Source organism: Oryzias latipes, chromosome 4 (assembly GCF_053564925.1).
Source record: "Oryzias latipes strain Hd-rR chromosome 4, Olatipes_Hd-rR_3.1".
Classification (NCBI taxonomy): Eukaryota; Metazoa; Chordata; class Actinopteri; order Beloniformes; family Adrianichthyidae; genus Oryzias; species Oryzias latipes.
The window spans coordinates 32,718,383-32,745,186 of NC_136240.1; the positions used below are offsets into that span (position 1 = coordinate 32,718,383).

Here is a 26,804-nt window from a genome sequence, read left to right on the forward strand (position 1 = left end):
TGTTTTTTTACGCGCTTGTTTGCTTGTGCGTTTGTCTTTAACCTTTTGCTCGGTGTGAAGGTAGGCCCCCCCTGCTGAGGGGTTTTACTCCACCTCTGCACCAATAGCTCCACCATGAAGGTGGGAGTTGGTAACTGATGCGAAAAATCAATCTCCGCTGTTTCAGACGAGCGTCTGAGTCCTCAGGACTAAATGCTGCAGAATGAGTCTATTTCATTTTAGAATAAGACTTTAAAGGTTCATCTTTGACAGTTTGCACTCATTGGGGATTTTCTCCAAAACTGTTTTCAGCGAGGACATTATGGAGGAGCAGGATCAGGCAGTTCCTCACCAACATACAATTAATTCACTTTGTTCTGTCATTCCATCCACTCAAAAATTAAAAATGAATCAATCCCACTTTTATTCATATACGTTAAGATAAATCAGGACATAAAAAGGACGATAAATCTTTTTTTTTTTAATCTGCAGACACATGTGGCTCCTTTACTAAAATAACTGTTTTATTTTTGGTAATTAGTTGAAAAATTATTTTTATTACCTGTTTAAAAATATTCACAGGTTTGTGAAGGGGGTCCGTTTAGAAAATGTTTATTGGGTTACCCTTCTCTCCTGTTAATTGAGTTTAATCCATCCATTCATCTGTCCATCCATCCATTTATTCATACATCCTACCATCTGTCCTTCTAGCAATTTTTCCTTTTTTCCAACCATCCATCCATCCAATCATTCATTCATTTGTTCATTCATCCACCTATTCTTCTATATACGTCCATCCAACCATCCATCCATTTTCTGAACATGTTAAATCTCTTTCAGGGTCATGAGGTTGCTGGAGCCTATCCTAGCTTTCAGTTCAATCTAGCCTTTAAATTTTTTTGTTGTTTTAAATGGACCAAACTCTGTGGTGGATTATTTTACATCCCTCCGTCCGCTTAACTTCCTGGCATGCTGCCTGGTCAATGGGACACTTTGGAACTTCCATTCCAACATTAATGGCCTCATAAAATATTTCAAGGTGAGTCCCGTCCGTGACATCATGAAGAGGACGTCGTCACGTGTCTGACTGCACCACTCTTGTTAGCAGGATTCAATTTAGAAATAATCTGCATTTTTCTGTGGGAATCCCTGAAACTCCCTGCAGCTGTTGCAGTTTCAGCTCTGATCTGCACCAACAGTTCATTTCAGCCGTGACGCTTCTGTCAGCCATCATGGAATCGCTCCTCTCAAACACCAGTCCAGCTCTGTCCGGCTTTCAGCATCCGGATGCGGAAAATGCAATTAAAACAGAATTCCTGTTGGGTTCCAGAGTGAAACCTTGTAATCTGTTGCCTCCTGCCTGAAACGCTCTGATGAAACTGAGGATTGGAGCCATTGTCATTTCGGTTTTGGGGTTTTGTTCTTTGTTTTTATTCCAGCTCCATTTTCTGTGCCATGAACACGCAGGGTGAGTCCTGGAACATTACTCCATGACTGATATTAGTCATGGATTCATTCTTTTTAGCTGTAGTATACATTATGTTTCCTTCTAAAGGTCTCGTGTTATTCTTCTCGCAGCGTGGAGGACGTCTGAAATGTTGACCTTATCTCCAAATTCCATCTCTCTGTGCTCTAGTAATATTCCTTGACTGTGCTGAGTCATGGTTATGGCCTTTCTTACTGCATGGGTCGTCCACATACAGGTAAACTGTAAAGGAGAACAGGTCTCATGGACCCATAACTCAGAGGGGAACTACCTTCTCTGTGATGGTCATCCTCCAACACGCTGTGTTGCAGCCTCTGAAATGTCTTTTACTGGATAAGAAACGCGACAATCTCTCAATATACAAGAAAAATATATATAGAGAGAGAAATATAGAGAAAATAAACTGACACAAAATCCAGCGTTCAAGCATTCCTTTGACTCCGTCATAATTAGAAACGTATAAGTTTATTTTTTAAGTGTATGTTAAATGCTGCGGCACGTTTGAATAATGAGTCACATTCCTGTAATACACTAAAAGCTGCAGAAATTATCCAAAAATAGTAAGTAAGGATGTAAAGGATACAGATATGTATGAAATAAAATCGATCTAGTACCTTGAGTAACAGCATCATCAGTTCAAAACAACAGATAGGAACAGGATTCTGTTAGTAAAAAAGTATCAAATCCAACAGGAAGTAAATAAGTTTCTGTCAAACTTTGTGCATTTCTGTTGTGTCTCCACTGTCTTTGTCTTTTTGTGTTCAGGGGATGTAAACAAAAAGACGTCAAATCACAAGCTTGCTTCTACCAAGTCTTGTCAATTCCATTGGCTGAAGGTGAACCACAGTGACGGTTGTGTTCACTAAACACATAACCATTTTTTACACAGCACGACATCTGAATGTAAGCAGATGACAAACTGTAATTAACCACAAAGAACAGAAAAGTCTAAAAGACCAAAAATACCAGGGTTTTTATCATTTGAAGCTGTTGTGGCAAACATATTTTGTTTTTGTTAAATAAATAAATAATATTTCTTATTAGTTATTAGTTGGCTAATGTTAGGGTAGAAGATGTTCATGATAGAGTGAGGTGGAAAAGGATGATTCGCTGTGGCGACCCCTGATGGGAAAAGCCGAAAGAGAAAGAAGAAATAAATAATATTTCTCTGTTAAAAGTTGTTTTCATTTATATTTTTTATTGCCAAATGACTAATAAATATCTAAAATGTATCCATTCTTCTGAATGAGCTGGACTTAGCTGAATCTTTTAGGTATTGATCTGTCAACCATGCATAGAGATGTATTTGGATTTAACAGAAAGCGAATGATCCATAACCCTAAAAAATGGTAAAACTCAGCAGTGTTGACCACCGTCAGCATGTTTTCCTTTTATAGCCGAAAAGTTTCTGTATTTGAATGTCCGTCGGCTGCAGGCGTAGACGTTGACCGTCATCTTTTTCATCCAACTTCAGCTCCTCTGCCTTTTTATGCTTTTGTTGTGCGTGTTTCAGGAATCTGGCAAGATTCGACTACAGTTTGCCGAACTCTCGGAAGGTCCAGCGTAAAGCTGAAGACCTTCATCCTTTCAAAGACAACATTTTTCTCATGAGTCTGTTGACAGTTGACCCCTTTTGGTGGTCATTTTGGATCCTCCCCTCTCTGTTTTTAATTCAACAATGTAAAAAAAAAGAAAAAAAGCGTCTTTGCAAGAAATGTATGTGGCATCCGCAAAGATAACCCTTGAGGTCAACACAGTGGCCAAGTGGAACAGTGTCTGCCCCGTGACTGGGAGGTTGTTGGTTCAAACCCATGATTGGGTCATACCAAAGGCTCTAAAAAAAATGGGATCCAAAGAATCCCTGTATGACACTCAGCATCAAGGTGTTATATTTGAGGTAAAACCACCAAATGGTTCCCGACCGTGGTGAGCCACCGGGAGTGTGTCAAATGTCACACAGCTAATGGGACTTTGAGACTTTTTTCCCCAAATCCAGGTTTTCCTTACAGAGAAGGAGGGTCAAAGGGCAGTGACGCCCAGTTTAGATTAGTCTGTTTAGTTTAGCCATGACCTATTGTATTCATAACTGATTTTATGTTCAATTACAGTTATCTGTATGAAGCCCATTAAGACAACTATCTTGTAGTATTGGTCTATACAAATAAAGTTGAATTGAATTGAACTTTAGTTTGAGAGAAAAACAAAACGAAAGACTTTCCTCTGGTTATGATGGAAAGGACAATTAAAAGAGGATGAGTAAAGTTTCAGAGGGTACATGGGAGGAGAGATTTTGGCGGTACCTGTTGGCCGGGGTGGAGAACACCCCCAGGATGATGTCCCTGCCGTGCATCCTGATGATGGGGCTGGTGGAGTGCAGCAGGTTGAAGTAAAAGTGTGAGTCCCCGGGTATGGAGCAGTTCAGACGGGCCTTCAGGAAGGACGTCCACTGCTTCTCCAGGACGCGCTGTGAGCCGCCCTGATCGCGCTTACACACCCGCGCCACGCGCGACACCACCACCTGTGAGCAGCCACCCGCAGATTTCAGCATCACATTGGGGTGCAGTAAACATCTGAAGCCTTGGTTGAAGCTCACACAGAAGTCCCGTTCTGAGACGGGAGTTAATTATGACGTTCCATCTTCAAAAGGGAAAAATCAAAGCTGCTTCCAACTCCAAAGCAAATTCTACAGTCATTTGCATGTTTGTGTTTTGACACATCTTTGTTTTAAAATGATAAATTCATCACCAATTATTCATGTAAACATCTCTGCATGTGGAAAAAAAACGTCTTTGAAAACAAATGCAGTTCAAGTCCGCATCTCTGCGTTTCCTGTAAACATGTCAAAGTTTGGGGGCGGCTCCTACAGAAAAGTTTCACACTTGAATGTTTTGGCAGCTCTGGAATAATCCTGATTCTATGCAGAGAAGAGACACATTTAAATGCTGCTTTTAACCCACCAGTGGAAAACAAACCATTGGTTGTTTCATGAGCTCATCAGGTTTTATCTAAACCCTTAATGTGCGTTGAAAATGTTAACTTGATATTTAGCTTGAGTACTGTAACGTTTAAACAAAAACTGTTGCATTATGGGAAGTATGGATCCGTCCAGCAGCTGCTTGGCCTGAAGGCCTTAAACTCAGATCATAGACTATGTCCAAATACGCCCTAACAACCCCAAAAAAACTATCCAGTGCGGGACAGTATAGTCCCTGGATTTTAAAAGCTAATCAGACACCATGCTCACTATTTCTTTTTTTACGATGCTATTACTTTTACGAAGACTATTTCTGATTCCGCTGTGTTTTGATGATGGCATGATTCACATGATTATTGGTCTAATCACAGTGTGTCGTGGTCTTTATTTGTCAATCTAGTGAGTAACGATGCAGACTGTTTTTTTGCACTTCTGAGAAAGTTCTAGGGCACTAGATTTTGAAATTGTAGATTCAGACAGCTCTACAAAACGGCAAACGCACTATTGGACACAACCATTGATCGTATATGAGAACTGGACTAAGTGACTCCTCCCCCCTGGCATTCCAAAATAGGAAGTTCCTGCTGGTTCCAACGTCCCTAATGTTATGTAAATGTGTAATTTTATTTTTATTTTTTGGCGAATGAGATTTTAAAATCTACCTAGGGACTCCAGATTAAAAACAAGTCTTTGACTAACTCTGGCATATCGATAGGAATGTTTATTAATATGTGTTGTCCCTGTATCGAATAAATAAATAAATCTAAAAAAATTTTTTTTTAAATCCAAGAAGCCAAAATCCCATAGACTTCTATAGAGAATAAAACAGCTGTTACTTACTCCATTCTATTGGTCAGATGAACCGTTCTGGATTTGATACCATGTTCTTGATAATCCCCTTTTAATACATAACATTTTTGTCTGTAGTTCAAATTATTCAAGCTATAAACTGACCAATCAGATGCCTCAATAAAAGTAGGTGGAGCCTGCTGCCGCCGACGTCTGATGTTCAAAACGCTTGACAGATTTCGTGTAGACTGCTTTCAAGTCTAAGGGGTGAGGCCTTCCAACAAGCTCACTCCTGATTGGCGAGAGTGGTTACCATAGAAACATTGACTTAGACAGACTCTGACCAATCACTGCTTACTGACGTTTCGTAAAAAGATGGCGAATTAATCGACTTCATTTGTTTGGAGCTGGAAGAAAACCTTTTTTCTACGGATGACGTCACACTCAATCGACCCGGTTCTGATAAACAGTCGATGGTTCCGATGGAGAAGACGGAACAGAAACGTCTACTTTACCTTCTCTAGGTAGTTGAACTCCATGGCGATCTCTCTGAAGAAGAAGTAGATGTGTGGCCCCCACTCAACTGAACTGACGAAGTAGGGCTCTGAGTTGGCGGAAGAGCAAATCTCCAGTTAGAAAACATGACATTTTTTCTTTAAATACAAAGTGATTTGCTATCAAACTGTATTCAAACATAATTCCCATAACAGCAAACTAGAGAGACAAAATTCAGTGGATTACAGTGAGATCAGGAACTCTGATGCAAACATTAAGTTCTTTGTGATTCCACTTCCATGCAGTCATTGAGGTTTTACTACATTCTGGACCTTCTGCGTCTGCAGACATTAGACTGGTCCAGATTTTTGTTTGACCGTCTATCAATCTGAGCACGATTCCTCTGCCTCTGACTGCACACGTGCACATACGTGCACACATGTGCGTGTTTACCTCGGAACCACTTGGAGTCATGCTTGACGGTGCGGAGAGCGGGACTGTCCCCGAGGCTTCGGTAGATCACCGCGTCGATGGCAAGGAAGTCCGTCACCGTCGCTGTAAACAGACTCCCCTCTTACACACACAAGCACACATTTGCAAACACACATGCACACACAGATATAGGCACACATACACAACGTAGTTTAATAAAAACCTGAGCTGACACATGACCACCCCTCCCTCCCTAAAATCACACAGTGATGCTGTAGTTTCTCTAGAAATGACTTTATGTTTCATTTTCGACTTCAAGCTGTTTGGAGTTTTGATTATTTTTAACTTGAACTCTGAGATCAAAGGAAACCGTCTGAACTTCTGCATCTGATCATTTCGTTAAAACAAAGATCAGGGGAAGATTCAACAAAACTGAGGGTTCGATTCCCAGTGAGGTCCACAGGCGGGGTTGTAGATAACAAACCAAACTCGACTGTTTGCATTTTTTCTCTCCAAAGTCCTTTGATTTACAGCGGTGTCTCTCCTCCACGCAGATCTGACATCATCAACGCTACGGGGGGGGGGGGGGGGGGGGGGGTGTATTCACTCCAGGTGGGCCTTACCTGCAAACAGAGCCACGTTGGCGTGTTTGGGGTCGTAAGGGCATCTCGCCATCCCACTCAGTGAGTCTCCAACCATCTCCAGAGTGTCTGCCTGATCAATGACAGAAGCCCAAAGACGCACGCTTCAGTCACCGCAAACAATAAAAATGCGTCGACGACAGCATCGCCACAACATGTCGCCAGAGGACGGCAATTAGGCGACGCTGCTGTGAGAGCAAACTAATGACTCACTGGTGGTAATTAGGCAAGGCAGCAGCAACAAGAGAGTCACAATCTCATCCATAAATAAGAGAAACACACACGCAGACTCTCATTATTACTTCACAGCCACACATACACATCCATACGGATTCATTCAAGCCTTCCTCTCTCAATTAAAACCAAACACGTCTTAAAAAGTTCACCTCAATAAAACCACATCGAGAAGAAAAAAATAAACTTTGCTGCTAATTCTCCTCCACAGTTGGATTTGAATCATTTATGAATGCCATTGCATTAAAACACAGCTTTAAATAAAACAGTAGCGAGCATCACTAACTAGCCCCCCCGAGAGGCAGACAGCCAATCAGCTGGCAGGTGAGCTCCCGCTGTTGTCCGATGTCATTAGTGGCTGTCAGCTAACGGCTTTGAGAGCTGCACCCTGGATCCAACGTGAAGGAGACTATCTGAAAGTCAAAGGCGCGTTTCCTCCACCCCCTCCATCTATGAGGCAGCCCCCCCCCCACCCCGCACTAAAGGTGGAGGAACATTCACGCCGTTTGTGTGGCGGAACCAGAAGCGGAGCGGACCCGTCTGACGGGGAGAAGGCCCTTTTTGGGGCAGAAAACCCTGTTTCTAAATGACTGAATGGGGTCAGACGACACTGGAGCTTCATCCCTGGTGTGTTTTCAAACCTGTCAACATTAGTGGAAATGCTTCTCGCTTTCATAAATCTGTGAAAACTCATCATCCTCGCTGCTCTTCATCTTGATTTACTTCAGTCTTGATCTCAGAAAGTCTGTCCACCGAGAAATAGCAAATGTCTCCCAAAAAAACGTGTTTCATGGAGGAGAAGGAAGTCCACAGGAAGAGGTCACAGAGGAATTTTTTTTGTAACTGAGCAGAAACATCTCTGACCTGTAACAGAGAGCAGCTACAACCACTAATCTGCTGCTTTAGACAGGTAGCCATCAGCTACAGGTGAGGGAGGAGCCTCTGTTTGCTTACGGTATAGTTGGCACAAAGCGGGTTGAAGGCGTTGGTTCCACAAATGAACAGGCCTTCTTCTCTGCGGAGAAGCACCTTCATGAAGTTACGGCATTCGTCCTACAGGGATGAGAAGAAGAAGAAGTTTTACCTTCAGGCCGTGGCCACAAAGAGCAAAACATCGGAGGAAGGAAACACAAGTTGTTGTTTTTTTTGAAGGATTTCCCAAACTGCTCTCTGAACATGAGCGCTGACATAAATGCGAGGAATTAACACGCCATTCGAGCTGTCAATCATCTGAAGGTGGGCTGTTGGGACTTTGAAGACCTTCTGTTTCACTTTTCCACACATTCACACAGGCAGCTGTTGGTGATTGAAAGAGGCGTCAGACGTCAGCCTTAGTCACATGACCTGTACGGGTGATGCTGTTGTAAGCTACATTCTGAATGTCTAATTAAGGTTTGGAAATAGTTTTTATTTCTCCAAAGTGTTTTCTTTGCAGTTTTGTTTTTCTTAAAACAGGAAGCAGACAAGTAAAGTTTCAACAGACACACACACACTTTTGTGCACACATTTTGTTTTTCTCCTCTCAGCTCTTTGCTTTGGATTCCAGAACTGGAAGTGAAGCAGGTTTGGTCAGAAGGAAGTGAAGTTTAAATGTGTGAATGAGCTGCTTTCTTGTCATCATTTATTCCCCTGGCAGTATTTTCAAAGTAAGAGCTGATTTATCTTAGAAGCATTCCATTATAGGCTTAGTCAGAGTGTTTTATGACATTTTTCATTGGCAGATTCAAACATTTTGGCGGCGGCGGCAGCAGCGGCGGCAGCAGCAGCGGCGAGGGCGGTGTGATTTTGTTTGACAGGGAACAGAAACGCAGCGACATGAGGGAGCGCCGAGTGTTTTTCCAGATGCTCCCCACCCCACACCCTCTTCCTGCAGCCTTCTCATTTTCCACCCGGACAGAATAAGTGTTGAGAACGTAAGTTTCCCGGCGGGGGGGGCATTGTTTGTGTGGTGGGGTGAGGGGGCGTGTCAATTGTGAGTTCACGCCCTGACACCTTCTGTCCTAACTACAGCGGTTTCCCCTCCACGCCCTGAAGAGGATCATTTGCACGCCGTTCGTTCATCTGCAGATCGCAGTCCGTCGGTCAGAACTGGAACCTCAGAATCCTGGACGGGTGGGGGGTGGGGGGGTCTGAAGAGCCAAACCTCTGCAGCCAGGCTCTTATTTTGCAGTGAGCGTGAATGAAAAACAAAACTCGATGACTGCAAACTAAAGAAATGAGAGTTATCGGGTTTGGAGCTAAAGCAGCGTCAATAATTGACTCGTTTTATAGAAATCTTCTGAATTCCTTCGTCCCTTTACGCACATTTACATCTTCCAGGAAGCAGAGCAGCACTTTCATGGAGCCTCTTTATTCAGAGCCAAGTTTCATCGGGGCGGGGGGGATTAAGTCTTTATTGTGTTTTCCACCTTAAAATGACAATTATAAAGGATTAAGATGTGAGTTCGCCGAAATCAAACAGTCACATCTTAATCCAATGCCGTTTGTCCCGATGCCTCCTCCTCGCTCCTCCAACCCCAGATCCCTGGGGATCCAGACAAAGCACCTCCTGTTCTTCTGGTCATGCACCCCCCACCCCACCCCACCCCACCCCACCCCATCAAGCATCAGCTGACTGCAAACCATCTTCTTGTCCTCTCCGTGCTCCTCTGAGCTGCAGAGCTGCCGGAGCCTACAAAGATCTGCAGTGAAAATCAAAGAGTTGAAGCAGACGCCGCAGTGCAAATATGGATGAAGCGCACATTTAGATATACGCTGGTGGAGGGGGAGCAGGGACGAGGAAAATATATTTGGGCATAAAAATCTACAGAAGACCAACTGAAAAAATGTGATCCCTGCAAAGAGTTGAATCCATCAGTGGTTTTAGACATTTGAGCAGTAGTTTTTGCTTTGCTCCACACCTTTAAAAGCATATCTCTAACCCAGAACAGCAGAGACATTTTTTTTTGTCTCATTAAGAGCTACTTTCTAGAAATAAAGAAAAATATCATTACAATAAGTCGAAATCATTTTGCTCCAAACTTCTGATGATGGAAAAACAGCAATTCTTAGCTCAGTTTTAAGGATGTTTACTAAATGTTAGCATGTTAAACTGGCATTCATTGTCATTATTTTGGAAACCAAAATGTAGATTTCTGTTCCAAGAATAAGTGCCAGTTTCAGATTTTATGAGGATTTATTAAGATGGACCGATTTTGTACTAAAATTCTCATTTTGTTCACCATTTGTTCTAAAATGAGTCGTTTCCACTGGTTACACAGGTTTGTTGTCACAGTCATCAAATTGAACTACAATTAGGTTTATAAAAACATAAAAAATACAAACCATTTGCTTAGAACGGCAAAAAAAAAGTACTATTGGACTGTAGAACATTTAATTTGATCTTTTTGAGGTGTTTTCCCTTTATGAATGCAGGTGTGGAACTCTTTGTTTCTAGATTTTATTCTAAGAAATCTGACCTGAAAGCTTCTTTTCTCATGTTGCATGTAGAATGACTCACTTTTAGATTTACAAACTAAATAATAAAGAGATCCTATTTTTCTAAAAACAAGTATAATAATCTTACACGTGCTGTTCTTTCTATCAAAAATCAAGATCAATAAGATTCTACAACTAGTTTTCAGAATGATAATCTTAGGTAGATTGATGACATTTGCAGTGTGGGAAGCATCTTTGACTGCAGACGAGTTTTTTCTGCAAACGTCATTTTTAAAGAACGCAGAAGCATTGAATGAAATCAGAGGGCTGACCAGGCTTCCAGCTGAAACTATAACTGTTACAAAGTTTTGATCCCAGTCGATAACTCCTAAACCGGTTGTTCAGATGGTCCATTTCTTTTAATGCTTTCTGAGGAACTTCAGCAGCTTTCCTCAGTCTTACCAAAGGCCTTCCTGATCTTCTGCAGAATATGAGAAGGCAGAATATCAGCGGGTCATATTTAGAAAGCTGCTCCTCTAAATCTCCAAAGTTTCCATTACATGCCTGGCTGGCCGCCTGATGCTGGCAACTGGGTAGCGGAGAGTGCAGCTCTGCCAAAAGCTGCCATCCAGGCAGAACTCTTCCTCACTCTTCTTCGGTTTACACAATGGACTCACTAACCGGCTTCGCTCATTAGGAACAGGTCTGTCATTCCCAGAAAACCCCCAAACGCAGATCAGCCTCAAAACAGAGACTCTGCTCGGCAGCAGCGCATCGGGTGGAGGTTTGAGGAGGACGCAGGACGAGACGCAAACAGGCGAAGATCAGACGACTCGATCCGCAAAACGCAGGAGAACTGAAGGTTTTCCAGACCAGAATCACATTCACCCCCTGACCTGAACCATCAGCTCCCATCCGGGTGGATGGATGGTCTCTGGTTTTTGGCTCCATCCCACAAAGTGATGTTTGTCTATTTTAAATATTTCTGACAAGGTTTAAAGGCAGAACTACCTTACTTTCAGAAACAACTGGTTTTAAGACAATACATTTTGACTATCTTGTTGAGTTGTTTGATCTTATTTTAAACAATATTTCTATTTAAACAAGTTTTTATTTACATTACACAATATTTTTAAGCAGAAGTTTCGTTTGTAAATGGTGACTGGTCTTATTTCTAACAGATTTGCTTGATTTAGAGGAACTGGAAAGTTTAATTTGACTCAAAAACCTTGAAAGTAAACAAAGATTTATATTTAATATTTAAGAAAAATGTGTCTTAAATGTGCAATTGTTGTCTTTCTCTAAAATGATTATAGTAAATATAGAAATAAGAATAGTTGTAGCTAGGTGTTGGAGAGCTTAAATATGAAATGTTGGAGGCTAAAATAGTATAAATATACCTACTTTAAAGGTATATTAAAGGCCACATGTGGTTATTTTAAGTCATATTTCTAATAACCAGATCAATAAATCTAAAATGGGTGAGAGGTCGATTATTGGACACATTGATGAGAATTTATAAGTGATTCTGAATCATTGTGTGAATTTTAAATAATAAAAAATAAACAAAAATTCATGCGGCTTAACCTAAAAGTATTAAGCGGGACTTAACCACACGTTGCGTTTTTCTCTCTGACATTTTTAAAGAGAACACCGACAGGGCTGACCCTGGCGCCACGCTTGCCGTGTGTGATCAGACCAGAACCGACTTCGCCTAAAGCCAACGTTTGGAAGCATTTAGACTTTTTGACGGTCAAACAGCTTCGGACAAGGCGTGTGACGTGTGTCATTTTGTGTCATACCAAAGAGTAGGGAACACAACAAACATGTCAAATTATATCGCAACACTTCCTTACTGTATTTGAATATTGTGTTCAGTGGTTAGCTGGGCTTTATTATTGTTACAGAGCATCCCGTTTAAGGTGATCTATTGATAAAAGTCATATTATTTGAATACTCGGGGTTGATAAATTTAGGGAAACATTCTTTCCTTAAAAACTTGTCTACTGTTGAGGCCGTGAAAAATCTTTAAATAAAAAGAAAACCAATTCAGAGGCCTTTGTAAAAATCTACCAAGTATATAAATCAAGTCTTTATTTACAAATGTTGGTGTCTTATTGTGAAGAGAAATCTTTTTTTTAACTGCACAGACTCAGGATGCAATGATAACCATTTCATAATCAAATCGTAGCTTCTTGAAAAATCGAGGTGCCAAGAGATTAATGCACTGCAAAAACAGACCCTGTAGAAATAGGTCAAAACAATTCTTAAAATATAAAAAAATGGTCTTACCAAGAATTCCTATTTTAGGTAAAAAACAATACTCATCATTACAACAAAGACATTTCAATATTGATTAAAATAAGACAGTTTTTCTTGAATAAAAGGAGTCTTTTTACTTTCTCATGTTTCAATTTTTTACAGTGCACCCTTAATCCCTAAATATAAGCATTTTAAGATAATTTCAAGATTTAATTTTGTGTTTAGGAACAACACAACTTCGTCACTACGACAATGTAGCTCCATTGGCAGGAAATTCAACTGATCACAAAAGAAAATCCTTTTGCATCTTATATTTGCTTTTAGAAAGGACATTTTTCCAGTGCACCATTTTTCAATTTTCCTTAAACAGTTTTTCCTTTTTTTTGTTTATTTGTGGGTAATCACAGCGTGAAAAGGTTCAGGAAGTGAATTTTCAAACCCAAAGTGTCACTTTGGAGCAGAGAGTCAGAGATGTATGCAAGAATCAAAGAAAGGACTACATCTTCAGGAAAATGATGAGCGTTTTAAACAACTGACAGCCCAGAGCTCCTTAGAGAACACTATCAACACTTTATTGATGAAGCAATCTGGTTAAGTGGAGCTGCAGACGGAGGCCAAACACTCAGGAAGTTCTTGGGTTTGTTTGCTCATTCGTGTCACACAGACGTGTTTGCATACTGATTCCCTCAAAGGAGGGAATCTTTGCAGCTCTAAGCACATTTATGATTTATTAGGAGGTAAGAAGATGCATGAAGGACCAAGAAAACCTGTTAGCTGTTTGGATCAAAACATGAAATGAAAACCACTGAAAATCATCACTGTCCCTTTAATGATTCTCACCAATAAAAGCGCTGTGGTTGGATATTAAATCATGTGCATTTGCATTCGTTTGTTTACTCAGTCACCTGACACGGTTTGCAACTTGAAGATGAACGCAGCGACGGAGCAGCAGACAAGTGACGCAATCACACGCAGAGACCTTCAGGGCTTCTCTTCAGAAACCCTTCAGACTTCTGCTTGAGACATCATCGCTTAACTCTAATGTCTGTTTTCGCCTCTCTGAGCCTTCTTCCCGAGCCGACTGTGGAAACACGGTTTAATCACAGAAAACGCCTCACCTGAGCGTCAGAGTTAAAAAGGGATTCCATACAAAAGGTGCAGGTAGAAATCTAGACAAATAAGAAACGCAATCATGCATAATATTAAAGGTGCGAGTGGCGTTGTACGGCCCACTCGCAGGCGCTACCCAGCCCCGCCACCCTCCTTTGACCCGCCCTCACGGGCTGAGTGGCTGCTACACATCCCTCACTCTCCCCTTCTGCCCGACATCCTGGTCGGACCTGCATGCGAAGTAATTCAATAAAATAAAAAATAAACATGTTTTTTTTTTTAAATGGTGGCTTTTCTGTTGGTTTAATCTCCATAGCAACCATTTTCATTTATAGTGGCGTGGGGTTGACGAACAGGTCCATGTCATTTTTAGAAGAATTGGCAAAAGTAAACTTTTGGATTTCCTTGGCAACAAACATTTTTTTTTGTTAACCACATTTCTCACGTGTTTATATCATATGTCATATTATTTTGTTCAGCTTGAGCCAACGATTTTTGTTTTCAATTTTTACAATATTCCTGTAAAAACTGTGCAAACAACAGGGGAGCGTCACTTTTTAAGGTCGCCACGCTGACGTCGCTCTAAATCCACTACTTAAAGACCAAAATTTTGTCCCCAAGTAGCTTCGATTAGTTAGTTAGTGATATATCAAAATCCCTAGGATTTATTTTTAAAATTTAAGATGGCGGGCTCGTCTAGAGGTCAAAGGTCGGCAACACGTGAGCTTGTAATTCCAATTAATAATTGCAAAGCTTCCTTTACATATCTCCAACACATTTGTTTTGGTATCTTTACTGGTTTTAGAGATAATTTGTTCTTTTTTTTGACGGTTTTCTCCCGCTGTGATGTCATCACAGAAAAAGGGGGCGGGTTTGCTAAAAGACGCAGACGCAAAGACGAAGAATTATAAAACCAATCATGTCCTTCAGCTCTGGGTGGTATAACCTTTTATTTGGATCACAAGCTTTTCTTGATGTTCTTTTTGTATTAAATGCATGAATCACTTATAATTCTCACACTTTTACTCAATCAGAGAAAATTACTCGTTTTTGTGTTTTTGAAACACTTCGAAAACTTCCCTGCAGCTCAAAGCAACTGTTTAAAAAACAAGTTAATAAATTGTTGACTTGGTGAGAAAAAAGGAGAAAACTGTGATTCCTTTCATCAAAACAAATGACACGTCAAAACAAAAAAAAGTTCAGCAGTCGGTAAAAAAAACGAGTTTCCTGAGGAAACGAACGCCTTTCAGCAAAAACTCGGATTAATCAGAGTTGTTGATTCTGCTCTGAAGGACTTCATTGTGCTCCTGAATGTGTGTCGCTCCTTTGGGGTTGCTGTGAATATTTCTGCATGAAGTCATGCACTGGCGTGCGTGGACGTGCACGCGCACCCTCACCTGTGTGTGTGTGCGTGCGTGCCCCCACAGAAAGGAGTCTTATCTGTGCTGTGAGTCACAGCAGCACTGCAGTTATTAGGACCAGGAGGACCTTTCATATCTCCGTCAGCTGTCCTCAGGGTCGGCCGATGGGACCCCCCCCCCCGCTCCCCCCTCCCTCAGATTTCCCGTCTCACACAGATTTCATGTCAGCTGTTGTTCCTCGGTTGTGCAAAAAGAGTCATTTTCTGTGGGAGCCTGGGGGGACGCAGCTTCAGCTCCACACACTGAGTCACACAGAAACTGAACACTTCCTGCTGATGCGCGGCAGACAGCAGCTATGGATATAAGAGGTGTTCAGGCGGGGGCCGCTCCTGGGACATCTCACCCCGTCTCTTCTCACAGCTCTGGTTTTCTGACACCCACCTACACTTTGCAGACCGCTCTGCTGACGTTTGTTTGACTGGAGGAAAGACTCTAATGCTCGCGTCCTTACCGGTCTGACGGCTTCGGGGGGTGGGGTGGGGGGTAGGGGGGTGGCGATCACTGCATGAGTATCTGGATGTGACTAGATCACTGGTTGATCGAGTTTAGACATTTGATCAGCATGGATGAAACTAGATGAGAAACGTGCTGGGATGCAGGAACTGGATCAGCTGAGATTTAGGATCAGCTGAGACTCAGGATCATTTGAGATATAAGATCAGATGGAATATCAGCTCAGCTGAGATTTAGGATCAGATGAGATTTAGGATCAGCTTAGATTAAGGGTGAGCTGAGATACAGGATCAGCTGAAATTTAGGATCAGCCAAGATTTAGGGTCAGTTGAGATTTAGGCTCAAACTGGAAAAATCCGCTGGTCTAGACCCAATGCGCTTAATTTTATTAATTTTATATTTTATAATATTTTACTACATTTTTATCCGTTTAATGTGTATTTATTATTATTATTATTATTTATAATTTTTTTTCTTAACATCTTAACTTATTCTTATTTATATTTCAGGTGTTTTAGACTTTTTATGCATTCAATTATTGTAATTTTTTATATTTCAGCTGTTTTTATATATTTAACTTTTCTATTTATCACTTTTACATTTTAGACGGTTTACGAGTGTTTTCTCCCCCGTGGCTGGGGTGTTTGTGTTTATGCTGACACCCAGGACACAGCAAGACAGAGCAAATGGCGCCTTCTTGGTTCTCTCTTCTTAAGGTGTTTCCTTCTTAAGTCATTTCTCTTTTACCTGTTTTTGTGTATTTTATTATGAGGGGCTTATTTATTTATTTTTGCATTGTTTTTTTTTTGCATTCTTGTTTGTTTTTATGTACAGCACCCTGAGCTGTTTTCTTTCCATGAAAGGTGATATAGAAATAAAATTAATTTAAATTTGAATTTAATTTGGTCAGGATCGTGTCCTGAACATTGCGTTTGGTCTTGACTGCCGTCAACGGGACTTTCCTGTTAAAGACGAAAGATGGTAAACGAACCCACGTGACTAACGATCTCTTCAGTCATTGGCCAGGAATAACGAGGGCGGGGCAAAGCAATTACAGACAGAAGTTACAGAAGTTCTGCACTATGCAGACCTTGTCAGGATAGTTTATTTAAACTTTAGACTTAACTAACCAATTTTCCACGTCTGAATCAACGTCATGTACAACCCTTTTTACTGTGGTCCGGCGGAGGCTGCAAGGCGGTTACTGGCAAGAGGACGGCTTAGAATGTTCCCGATAAGTGTTTATGACATATAGATTGTCAGGAAAAACAGCGTGAGAAACAATATGTGTGACATTCAAAGTCGCTTTAATGAGTCTGCATTCATCCGATCACAATTCAATGAGTTGCTGTGCGTCATTGTTGATTCATTAAAAAAAAACAGGAACGTTTTGTTTGACTCAAATTAGTCACAATTTTCCTTTAAAATGTATAATTCTACACTTTAAGATGATAATGGCCCAGAAATAAGGAGAGTTGGACTGTTGTAGCTCTTAAAATAGGATTTATTTGAGGGAAAAGCATATAAATAGACCAAATTTAAAGACGTCTTTGTTGTTTTGCTTTGCAAAAAAACTTTTTTTTTAATGACATTGGAATGTTTTCATATCTTAGTTGTCATTTTTAAATGTTTTTGAGCTTTTAGTGTTGTTTGACTGCTGTCATTTTAAGGCACCGTATAAATTAATAAACTTAAACATAACTTTTTTGGTGCGGTATGTATTTATTTAAAGGCAAATTTCCAATTAGAGCAATAAAAATACCTGAATGTAAGTGTTTATGGGTAATTTAAAGACTTCATTTTGTCTTAAATGAGCAGAAAACTTATTAAACCATATTCTACAAGCTCAAATCAAAAAAAGAGAAAAGCATCTTGTCTTAACTGATTGAAAAAACAGTTTTTCAGATTTAATTCTAGTAACAACAAACCTATAAAAACAGGTGAATTACTTTTGTCCAAATGTTTCCATAGAAAGCCTGTGACTGTTGCTGCTGGGGGGGGGGGGGGGGGGGGGGTTGTGGAGGTTCAGGAATTAATTCACAGACGGATTTATGTCAGGAATAAACAGCTGGAATTGCACTTTTTTAATCGCTTTCTGCTTCCGTTTCTGACTCTTTTTATGTCGATTGGTTGCTGCTTTACTTTATTGAATTTGATGTGCTGATAAAGATCCCACAGAGTCCAGACACGCAGATGTTCTCCAAACTGGAGGAAACCCAACATGATCCTCACCTCGTGTTTGCCCTTCATCCTGCAGATCTTGATGTCGTTCTTGTTGGACTCCCATGTTCTCTTCTGTACAGACAACACACGGGTTAGTAACAGCGCTGGTGGAAAAGACGGAGTGCGTGACGATGACAGGTGAGGCTCACCTTGCTGTAGAACATCTCCTCTTCTACAACGGTGTCCAGCTCCACGCGGAAAAGGTCGTCCCTGAGGGAACAAGCAGACGGAGAAGAGCGGCACTTAGAAGATGCAGCATCAGCTCGGGTTGAACAGAACTAACTGAACCTAAAGCTGGGTTAACGGCAGTATCCGGATATCCACACAGGTGACCCAAAAACGTGACCTCTGTGGGGAAGACGCATTTCTTCAAAAGATACCAGAGAAAGCCAACTTCAAGGAAAACTGATCCCACAGATATGAGCAGAGGCAGCAGCTTAAAGGCCGTGTCTCTTTGTACATTTTACGCATTCTCCACAAATGTCGGCCTTTTTTCAGACACAAGTGATCTACATAATTCCCAAGTGTTCCTGGGTTCCTCGGTATCGAGCTGTTCAAAATTATAGGTCGGTTGAGTTTTGCGCACTTTACATAGTTATCATAGTATCATGCAAATCTCGAGCAATTGTGCCTGATTTTTACAAGATGCATACACAAATTTGTGGCTTTTCACGTATGTCTAACGGACTTTTACCGCATTTCCACCGACTGTATAACTTCTATATCGCGTATATGGCGCACAATTCACGTTAAAATTACACAACATGCATATAAACAGTCATCACGCAGAACTGGAGTATCCAGCAGTCTATGCCCTCCCCCACACCCGTCTGGTGTACACACTTGGACAGAAGAGCGTGGATGTTGGCGTTGAACCGTCAAGCACCCACGTGTGCACCCAAGGATTTCTATGTTACTGGAAAGAGAGGGGAAAAAAGTGGAAAATCGAATGTGTGTGTGTGTGTGTGCACGTGTAAGAAAGCAGTGTCTGTGTCTGTGATGGACCCGCCTCCCACTTTCTGCTCCACCCTCTCATCTGCTTCATTCAGAGCCAGTAGGCGAGCTAACAGAGGATTGCATCCTCTCACACCTCCACCTGCAGCTCGCATGCATCCATGAGACTCCAGACCTCCTCATAACTCCACAATAACCTTGGCCACTCCTGCAAAACACATAAACAGCCGGCAGCAGCTGACGTTTGCATCCTGATGAAGGCGCGCGGCTCTGATCAGATGGATCTAAAGTGCACTTTGCTCAAGCGGAGGGCCGCACTCTGAAGGAGCTCATCTGTAAATCTGCTGCAGCTGCAGCATCGATCCAGCTCCCTCCCGGCTGGCCACTTCACGTTTTCACGCGTGCGTCGATGGACGTCTGCTCAGGTTCATCCCGGATGAACGGTTTCGGTTTAGAGGAAACCGTAGGCTGGAGGAAAGGAACAGCTCTCCAAACACAGACCGCTTTAAAGGGGAAAGTTTAAGGATCCTCCAGAGAGCAGAGTCAGCTCCCATCTTCTCCAGGCTGCTTCAGCATCGTCTCACCATAATATGGATAGAGCCTCCTGGTGAGAGTGGCCGGCAGCCAACGCCGCCGCGTCTGGCTGTGCAGAAGACGGGAAATCATTAATGCTGCTTCGCATTCTGCTCCGGGCTGCAGGAATGATGCAAAGCCTGCAAGGCTCTGTTTGTTTACAACTGTTTGTGAATCTGAATGCGTCTAACGTGTGCAGGAGAGGATCTCAGCTGAAATGGAACCAAAATATGATCCTGCTCGGTTTTTTTTCAGCATGAAAAGTTCTGACTTTCCTGCAAATGTTGTTTTTGAAAACTGCAGAATTACTGATGACCCAAGACTCGTCCCATGAGAACCCCGCCCCCCCCAGGGCTTCACGTCAGCCCCCGCCCGTCACCATGGCATCCAGCATTTGTCCTGCACTTCACATCAAGTCTTTTTTCCATTTGACCTTCATGCGTGTGGTTGTGCACGTGTCCCAGGGCTTACTTCACACCCCTTTGACCCGATAACACAAATTCAACATTTGCTCCAGATAAACCATCAACGTTTGTTTCGTTTTTACTCGCCCGGCGCCTGAACTTTTCTATTATGGTCTGTTCGACAGCAGCCGACCGGAGGCCGGAGACCCTCCGAGCCTCTCAAGTTTCCACAAAGTTCTGCTTTTCTTTGGGCCTCCACCGTCGCTGTGGCTCAGTGGGAGCAGGTCCGTCCTTCCTGCATATCCTGCATGCAGATGAACCTGAACCGAAAGTTCTGCTGCGACCACACAGAACAGGAAGACCTCTGATGCAACCTTTCTCTTAAAACACAAAGGTTGAAGTGGGTCCTCCTGCCTCTTCTGCTCATTTAGAAATAAGTCTCACAGCTTTGATTTCCAAGAACCTCAAATGCAAATGCATTTGCAAATGCAGATGTGAAGCTGGATGGAGATGCGTGTCAGGAACTCACATCATCGGTTTGAGGATGATGAGGATGAAGTTCATCTCCATCAACCATTCATGTGTGTCCTCCATCCATCCATCTTCAGGACTCTGTGAATTCCCTTTGGGGTCATAGGGTTGCTGGAGCCTATCCTAACCACTGCTGGGTTAAGGTTAAAGTCCTATTAGCTGATACACTCCTAGAGTCACCAATGAACCACGGAAGCATGTTTTGGTCTGTGGGAGGAAACCGGAGAGAACCCCACATGAAAGCGGAGAACATGCAAACTACAAACAGAAAGAACCTAGCTGGGATTTGAACCTGGACCATCTTGCTATGAGGTGAAAGTGCTAACCACTGCACCACCATGCAGCCCTGAGTGTCCTCAGCTCCCTGAAATCCTTCTACGTGAAATAGGAGGTCTGCCTTGATGCTGGCCGCTGCTGATTTTCCAGCTGAGTGACTGTGTAGCTTTGTCCAACAGTAGCTGGGATAGGCTCCAGCAACCCTGTGACCTCTGGAAGGCTGGATGGGTTTTCAGGAAATAGCCTGTATCTTCACATGAGCTCTGGTTCTGTGTGGTTGTTCCGTGTGTTTTTCAGGTGACTCTGTTTTCAATCGTCTCTTGTCTTCTTCTCTTGTCTCTTGCCGTTTCCTCTAACGTCTGTAAAGTCGTTCCGTTTCCACAGCAGTTACCTCCTCCGTTCTCCAGACCCCCAGATGGAGAACGAATGTTATCCTGGTTTCAGCCGAGCTCCGCCTGGACGGTAAAAACACAACTCCTTTTACGTTTTAAACGTCTTCGTGGATTAGGACATTCCTATTCATCCAGTCTCCTCAGAGCTCTCAGCTCTTCAGGTTCCGCCCCATTCCGATGGATATGACTGGATCCATGTAGTTCTTTGTTTTCCGAGCTGGTATTTTTGTTGCATCGGTAATGTTAGGTTGGGGCTGTAAGCTAGTGGCAGAGCATGTAAACAGTAAACATTTTTAGATTTTGGCCAAAAATGTCGTCATCATAATTAAAAGACCACTGGGAACGCTTTGAAAATATATCATAAGATGTAGGACTTTAAACGAGAAACTTTGCTTCTTCTGCACATGTGCGGGAAATGGAGCGGCTTTGTGCTTCTCTCTCTAATGTCGATGAGTTCTTTGGTTGCACTTTGCAGGGATGACTGCTTGGGTCTGAGGACGGCAGGGATCCACAGCGGTCTAACGGGTTTTAACGCGGCACGGCGCTGACTCGTCTTAACAGCAGCCACATCCATAGGTTACCTTTATTTAGCAAAGAGTGAACGCATGCAGAGCGGGGCAGCAGCTCCCAGCAGGCACCGGGAGGATGGATTCATCCGGCCCAATGTGAGGAGCAGCCGCGTTAACGGCGACGGGATTTCAGGAAGAGGGAGGCGTCCTGCTCTCTGCGGGGGCTTTTGGCAGTCACACCTGGCTGCCACCACAGGTACGTATTCATGTACTGCTGCTTTTAGAAGGTGCGACGCCCTGCACAGCTCCCTTTGGCTCACCCGTGCTGTGACTCATGGATTCTTTTTTTACAGGGAAATTACAAATCCTTGGAGAGTCATTTCAGTATTTATGGACCCCCCCCACCCACCCCCAGTCTGTTTCAGTATAATCAGGTTTGCTGAGACATTCAGCTCAAATGACCTCGTTTGTTCAGTAAAAGTTTTTAATGCTTAAATAAAAAAGGCATTTTGAACGTTTCTTTATGACAGTTTTTATGGCAGACCTTCACGCTGCAGAGGCCGCCGGTGCATTTTTACCGCCGGCTGCAGGACGCAGCGCTCGCATTGGTGCAGACAGGCTGACTGGAAGCATGGCACATAGTTTGATAAATTTACTACCCCGTCTCAGGAGTGAGCTTACCCCAGCTGGGGTCCAGGGACCGGGGTATTTCCTGGACTGCAGTGGCGTCTCTCTTCACTCCAGCTTTATGTGTCGCCTTTTCTTGCAGGGAATTTCAGGCTAAAGGATTTTTTGGGAAATCAGGGGTAGTAAATTTTTAAGGTCAGGCCTTTTTTTTAAGGTCTGTTTCAGGTCAGCTCCTGCACGTCTCTGGGGAGCCGCTTTGGAGCTCAAACCAGGACCAGTTAATGGACTTGATGTGACCCTCTTGACCAGAGGGGCTGGGATCTGCTAAAGATCTGCTCCTTCACCGGCTGACGCTCAGTGACTGAAAGCTAAATCCTTCTGACTTCATATTTATCTGGTTAAGTCTCTGCCTGGGGTTCTTACAGAGTAATCCTTTAACTGCAGCATTTGACTGAGTGATTTAGAAACTGGAGGGAATCTTTTCAACTTAGGCTTTTATTTTGGAGCCTTCTAAAAGTTTTTTTTTCCTCAGCAGTAGCAGCAGCGGTGGCGGCGGCGGCGGCAGTAGCAGCTGACCTTCAAGTGAAAATTTGACCCCCTCCACAAACTCCAAAGTTCAACAAAATTTACACATAGATCCTGGTAAAAATAATTTTTTTGAAATTGTGAACGACGCAGGAAAAAAATCTTTGTTTTAAAGTTTGCAGATTTTAAACGTTAGCGTGCGAGCTCGCAAAAGTGGCCTGCATCTGTTGCTTACACACTTTTTACCAGAATATTGGGAAATTTAAATACATGAATTGCTGGCTTAAGCTGAGCATAACAATATAACATAGAATGTAAACATATTACACTGTAAAAAGTGTAATTTCTTTCCAACTACAATGGGCTGTAGTTGGAAATACATTTTTTTTTTCATTAATCTAACTTAATTATTTAGTTTGGTGAAAATACATCATTTTTTTGAGTTCATTCAACTAAAGAATTACACGTAGTTGTCTGACATCATTATTTTACTTTCAATCAAATTAATTCAATAAGCTTGGTGTAACTTTGTTTTCTTAGTAAATTACAAGTCCCACTGGTTGAAACTTTAGACAAATGTGTCAATTTAAGTTGTATTAACAAAATAAAAAAAGAAAAAATAACAAAAAATTTAAGTTAGATCAACATATTAAATTGAGTTGGATAGACATAACAAATTAAGTTCAATAAACTTATATCAATTAGGTGTTACCAATTGAAGTGATTCAATTAAGTTGGATCAACTTTTTTCTTTTTTAGAGTGTAGGAATGTGGGCTTGGTAACAAAAACCTCGGTTGCCAAGGAAATCCAAAAGTTTACTTTTGGCAATTCTTCTAAAAATGACACCGACTGTTCATCAGCCTGAGGTGACCAAAAAATGAAATGGTTGCTATGGAGATAAAACAACAGAAAAGTTGCTATTTTTTTAAAACTAGTGTTTTCTTTGTTGCTGGTTGCTTTAAATCTTCTTCAACTTTGAGCACAGCTCTGCAAGTTTCTTCAAAACTCTGTTTGAAATGACCTTTTTATAAAATGTCTCTATTTTAAAGTGGCTGCAGACTTTCAGTCCTACATCCTGGGGGGGGGCATCATTTTAACAGCAGCCCCCATGTTTCCCTGTCACAGCGTCCTGTTGGCCCCACAGGACTCGGATGATCAGCAGAGTTGAGCGCACAGCTCCAGAGCGTCGTTAGCTGGAATTTATTTTCAATGTAAATACAAAGAACATTTTTGAGTTGTGGGACCTCGGCTCATAAAGCTTTGTCTGTGCGGCTTGCGCGGCATGTGGGGATGGGTGTGTCGCGCAGAGGCGGGTTTCGTACCTGGCACCGATGTAGAGTGTCCGATTGACCTGGAGGATCCTCTGGATGTGCAGAGGCTCGTGTCTCAGCCATGTTCGATGCGGTCGTCCCAAAAACACCGGATATCTCCTCACCACTGTTAATGAGTAAAGCAGAAGATTGCTTTTGAGTTTTTCAAAGTGTCAGACGGCTCTGGCAGGTTTCTGCATTCATGGACGTGTTTGTTGACTCAACTTTCATTTAGATGAAATGTTTGCTCGTCTGCAAAAACACAAAATCTCATCAAGTATTTTTCTCTAATATCCAATTTTAGTAAAATAATAAAAGACCAAACTAACATCCAAGTAACGTTTTAACCAAAAGACAATAAATATCTTGTTAAGTCATTTCATCTTAAAAAAAAAAAACACCTCAATTTAAGTCACATATGTAATGAAACAAGTTTTATTAACTTTACATAATATTTTCAAGTTTTATTTGTGAAATGTTTGTTTCAAGAAACAGATTTGCTCGATTCAGATAATCTGGAAAGTTTATTTGACTTATAACAGTGAAATGCATTAAACTACAGAGGCTGGAACGTAAACGTACTTTTATATATCATTTTTAGGAGAAAATGTTTCTTTAAATGTTCCATGTTTGTCTTTACAGTTACTGTGGCGCTGAAATAGGATTGTTGCAGCTTCTAAAGAAGCATTATTATTAATAATATCAATTATTATTATTATTATTACCATCTATATTGACAACTGCATTTTATTATTAACAAATTTGAATAAACATAAATAATCAAATGAATATGACCTGGATATAATAACTTTTATTTGTTTCAATTAACAGAGCAATATACCTAAATGTGAGTGTCTATAGCTAATTTCAAGATTTGTTTTAGTCCTAAAAGGCCGGAACGTCTCAATTTATTCTACTAGGTCAGATGGTTGAAAAAACATAATTTTGTATTCAATCTTTTTAACTTTGTTTTGATAAAGACATTTTTGCTGCTTCTCGCAGCTCAAAAACCAGTGAAAACCATTAATTCAGTCTCTTTAGAGTAGAAAAAACAATTTAACGCAGAAAAACTACAGACGGAAAAAAAACATTGAAATATGACAAAAGAAATAAAGAAAGAAAGGTTATACGATTATGGCCGAGGGGGATGATGGGAAAACGTTTTCTTGTTTCTCTGCCCGTTTATCTGTTATTAACTGCTTATGAAATCGCCCCAGAATGAAGTCATGTGTCTGCGATGAGCAGGAGAACCTGTGATGGCGTCTCCTCTGCACCTGAGGGGACGTGGGGAAGGGTCCGGGCTCGGCCGGGAGGCCATCAGTCAAAATGATGGAAGCGTAATCCATCACTGTCCGCTTACAGCTGAGAACCGCCGCACTGACGTGGAGACGCAAAGTCTGCGCGTTTGAGGGGCTGCGTCTCTGGAGAGACTGAGCGCGTTTGTGGGGAATTCGTGAACACGGAGCCCCTTTCCTCGCGCCTGGAGGCGACCCCACATCTCCCGACGTAGACACCAGTCGACAGTCTTCTCGTGAGAGTCTGGGCTGACCTCAGTGGCCCGGAGTTTGACCCTTCTCTGTATCCTTACCCCTCATTCATCAGCGTGGGCTTTTGGCTGCGGCCCAGCACTTAACACATTATGCTCTTTGTGGGAGGCATGCAAGAGAGTAGGAGGCTCCGGCGCAGGAGCCAGGAGGTCATTACCTTCAGTAGGGATAAAGTTGAGGGGCCCAGGCTCCTCTGGGAACGCCAGGCAAGCCGTCCGGAGTAGCCAGCACAGCACCAAGACGTGAGGAGGAGCCGCCGCTGCCATAGCAGCCCCACTGTGGATTCTGGAAAAGAAAGACGACATTTATGAAAAGATCTGATGAAGATCCTTCAGTCGGGATGTGTGAGCATCAAACCGCCTTTGTCTCCATGTCCAGATGTGCACAAAGATAAAACGCTGATATAAGATCTAAGTGAGGAACCAGAGTCATCGTCTTTAGCGGAATGGTCCAGTCAGCGACCGCGAGCATCACACCACCATGACACATCTATACATCAGAGGAGGACTGACAGGACCTCCTCACATGAAGGGAGCACAGCCTCTGAAGGTAAAGATGGAGCTGCTTTCTGCACAGAGCAGCTGAGGGAAGCAGGGATGCAGAGCGGCGAGGCTTTGCTTGAAGCTGATGCCCTCCGGCGACAAAAATCTGCTCTCCGCAAGATAAGCAGGAGCTTCTCCTCACATGGGAGACATGAACAACACAGATGGAAATACAAATGACACTGGAATGGCTTTAACCTCCATGTTCCATCTAGAAACAGACTCTCAGAATGGCCTCTGAAACCAGCGGGAAGCGACAACCGCGGCCTCTGAGCTCTGCAGCTTCAACGCCAGCAGCTGAGGTTCCTCTCCAAACCTCTGAACTGACAGGTCTCGGAGCAATCGTCACACACATCCTTAGAGTCGTGCACAATTGCAACATGATGAATTTGAATCCTGAAGGTTGAATTTCTTCATGCAAACGCAGCAGCATTTGACTGCAGCCTCATGTGTGAAGCCATGCAAATGCACCGCATGCACAGCAGCAGCACACATCCCGCTGATGGGATTCGCTTTGTCTGTGTTTCGGATCCTGAATGTGGTAAAAGGCGGTGAACAGAGTCGCCCGTCCCGCAAGTCACAGGAGAGCGAAGCATTACACTGCAGACCACGACTGAACAAGAAACAAAGCAAAAGATCCTCCAAGACGAACAAAAACACCAACAGCCAGCAAGAGGCTCAAATAAACTCCACCCAT

The 26,804-nt window shown here is 42.4% G+C and overlaps 1 protein-coding gene across 3 annotated transcripts in view; it reads right to left on the bottom strand.

Annotated features, from left to right (window-relative positions):
• Window positions 1-26,804, bottom strand: part of sema6bb (sema domain, transmembrane domain (TM), and cytoplasmic domain, (semaphorin) 6Bb) — a 141,172-nt gene that overhangs the window by 46,213 nt on the left and 68,155 nt on the right. For all 3 annotated transcript variants that reach the window (XM_023954529.2, XM_078946304.1, XM_078946305.1), the window contains 9 exons: window positions 25,723-25,850; window positions 24,031-24,145; window positions 18,066-18,126; window positions 17,926-17,988; window positions 7,985-8,083; window positions 6,779-6,869; window positions 6,177-6,296; window positions 5,744-5,832; window positions 3,766-3,983 (listed from right to left, as the gene is read on the bottom strand). In XM_023954529.2, coding sequence (XP_023810297.1) covers window positions 3,766-3,983; window positions 5,744-5,832; window positions 6,177-6,296; window positions 6,779-6,869; window positions 7,985-8,083; window positions 17,926-17,988; window positions 18,066-18,126; window positions 24,031-24,145; window positions 25,723-25,831 — 965 coding nt within the window. In that variant the 5' untranslated portion in view covers window positions 25,832-25,850. The remainder of the gene's footprint in view (window positions 1-3,765; window positions 3,984-5,743; window positions 5,833-6,176; window positions 6,297-6,778; window positions 6,870-7,984; window positions 8,084-17,925; window positions 17,989-18,065; window positions 18,127-24,030; window positions 24,146-25,722; window positions 25,851-26,804) is intronic.